The 1,047-nt window shown below is 41.2% G+C and overlaps 1 protein-coding gene across 1 annotated transcript in view; it reads right to left on the reverse strand.

Moving 5' to 3' along the window:
* Positions 1–620: 620 nt before the first annotated feature.
* Ctnna3 (catenin alpha 3) overlaps positions 621–1,047 on the reverse strand; it is a 1,484,299-nt gene continuing 1,483,872 nt past the window's right edge. Inside the window, exon 17 of the mRNA XM_052164514.1 lies at positions 621–928. Within this exon, the coding sequence (XP_052020474.1) occupies positions 641–928 (288 nt within the window). The 3' untranslated portion in view covers positions 621–640. The remainder of the gene's footprint in view (positions 929–1,047) is intronic.

Consider the following 1,047-nt stretch of genomic DNA (forward strand, 5'->3'; position numbering starts at 1 on the left):
GAGGGTCATTAAAGCATTTCTTGAATAACATGTCTGACTTTTAAATTCTAGTAAGAAGATTGACCACACCCTCTTGATTACAGGCATCTAACCTATTCATAATGGGCAGTGATGTCTAGAAACTGAAATTTTCCTATGACAAGGGTGACACATTTTTGGCAGGTACCAGGTTAGGTGGGTTAAAGAAAATATGGATGCTAATTGGGAAAATAAACAGTGGATAAGCTCTTTTATGTCTAGTGAAAGACAAGTACAAAGCTTATGTCAGGGTTTTCCTTCCCAGGGATAAAGAATGCATGGTTGCAGACATTTCTGGGTAAATAGGAACTCAGTTTATCTCTTGCATTCATTTTTGTCATAAACATAAGCTCTATCTTGTGAAGGGTAATGGTGAGTGACAGCTGTGAGTTTTCCTCCTTAGGTACTGTTAACTAGCAGTTAACTAGGTTGTGCTGGCCGCATAAAGTACAACAACAGGATCCCAAACACACAACTGACACACTCGTTCAACCCCAATGTTTTATGTTATTTGTGAGCTTAACTCTGAAACTTGGTGAAATTAAAGAACCAATGAAGCGTGAAATAAAGCCGTGTGGTTAGCCTGGGGTGTAGAAATGGGCACTAGATTGGATGAGGGTTTTCAGTAGACTTGTCTCCCTCTGAATTCACTCATGACTTGAACTGGGTGGATCTTTTTCTTGGCGGAGCCTCTTCTGACAGCTGCCCACGTTTCTTCTGGCTTCTCTCTTTTAATCAAGGGCTTTTTAGCCGGAGCCTTCATTCTCCACATGACAACTGGGTGCCGGGGCCCTGCAGAACTCTGGATGCGGATGATCTTGGTGGAGGCAATGTATGACATTTTCACTGTTTGCACGACGGCATTCATTAAATTCTTGGCTGCCTGGATCAGGGAGGTGACACTGTCCAACTGTATGGAAAGAACAAAGAAAAAAGTTACTGCAAGACTTGTGGATATGGTTGCCAACTGTGACACTTTACTTTGACCAAAGATATGAATAACCGAATTCTTATTTTATATTTTGATAT

The sequence above is a fragment of the Apodemus sylvaticus genome, chromosome 19 (genome assembly GCF_947179515.1).
Source record: "Apodemus sylvaticus chromosome 19, mApoSyl1.1, whole genome shotgun sequence".
NCBI classification, from domain to species: Eukaryota; Metazoa; Chordata; class Mammalia; order Rodentia; family Muridae; genus Apodemus; species Apodemus sylvaticus.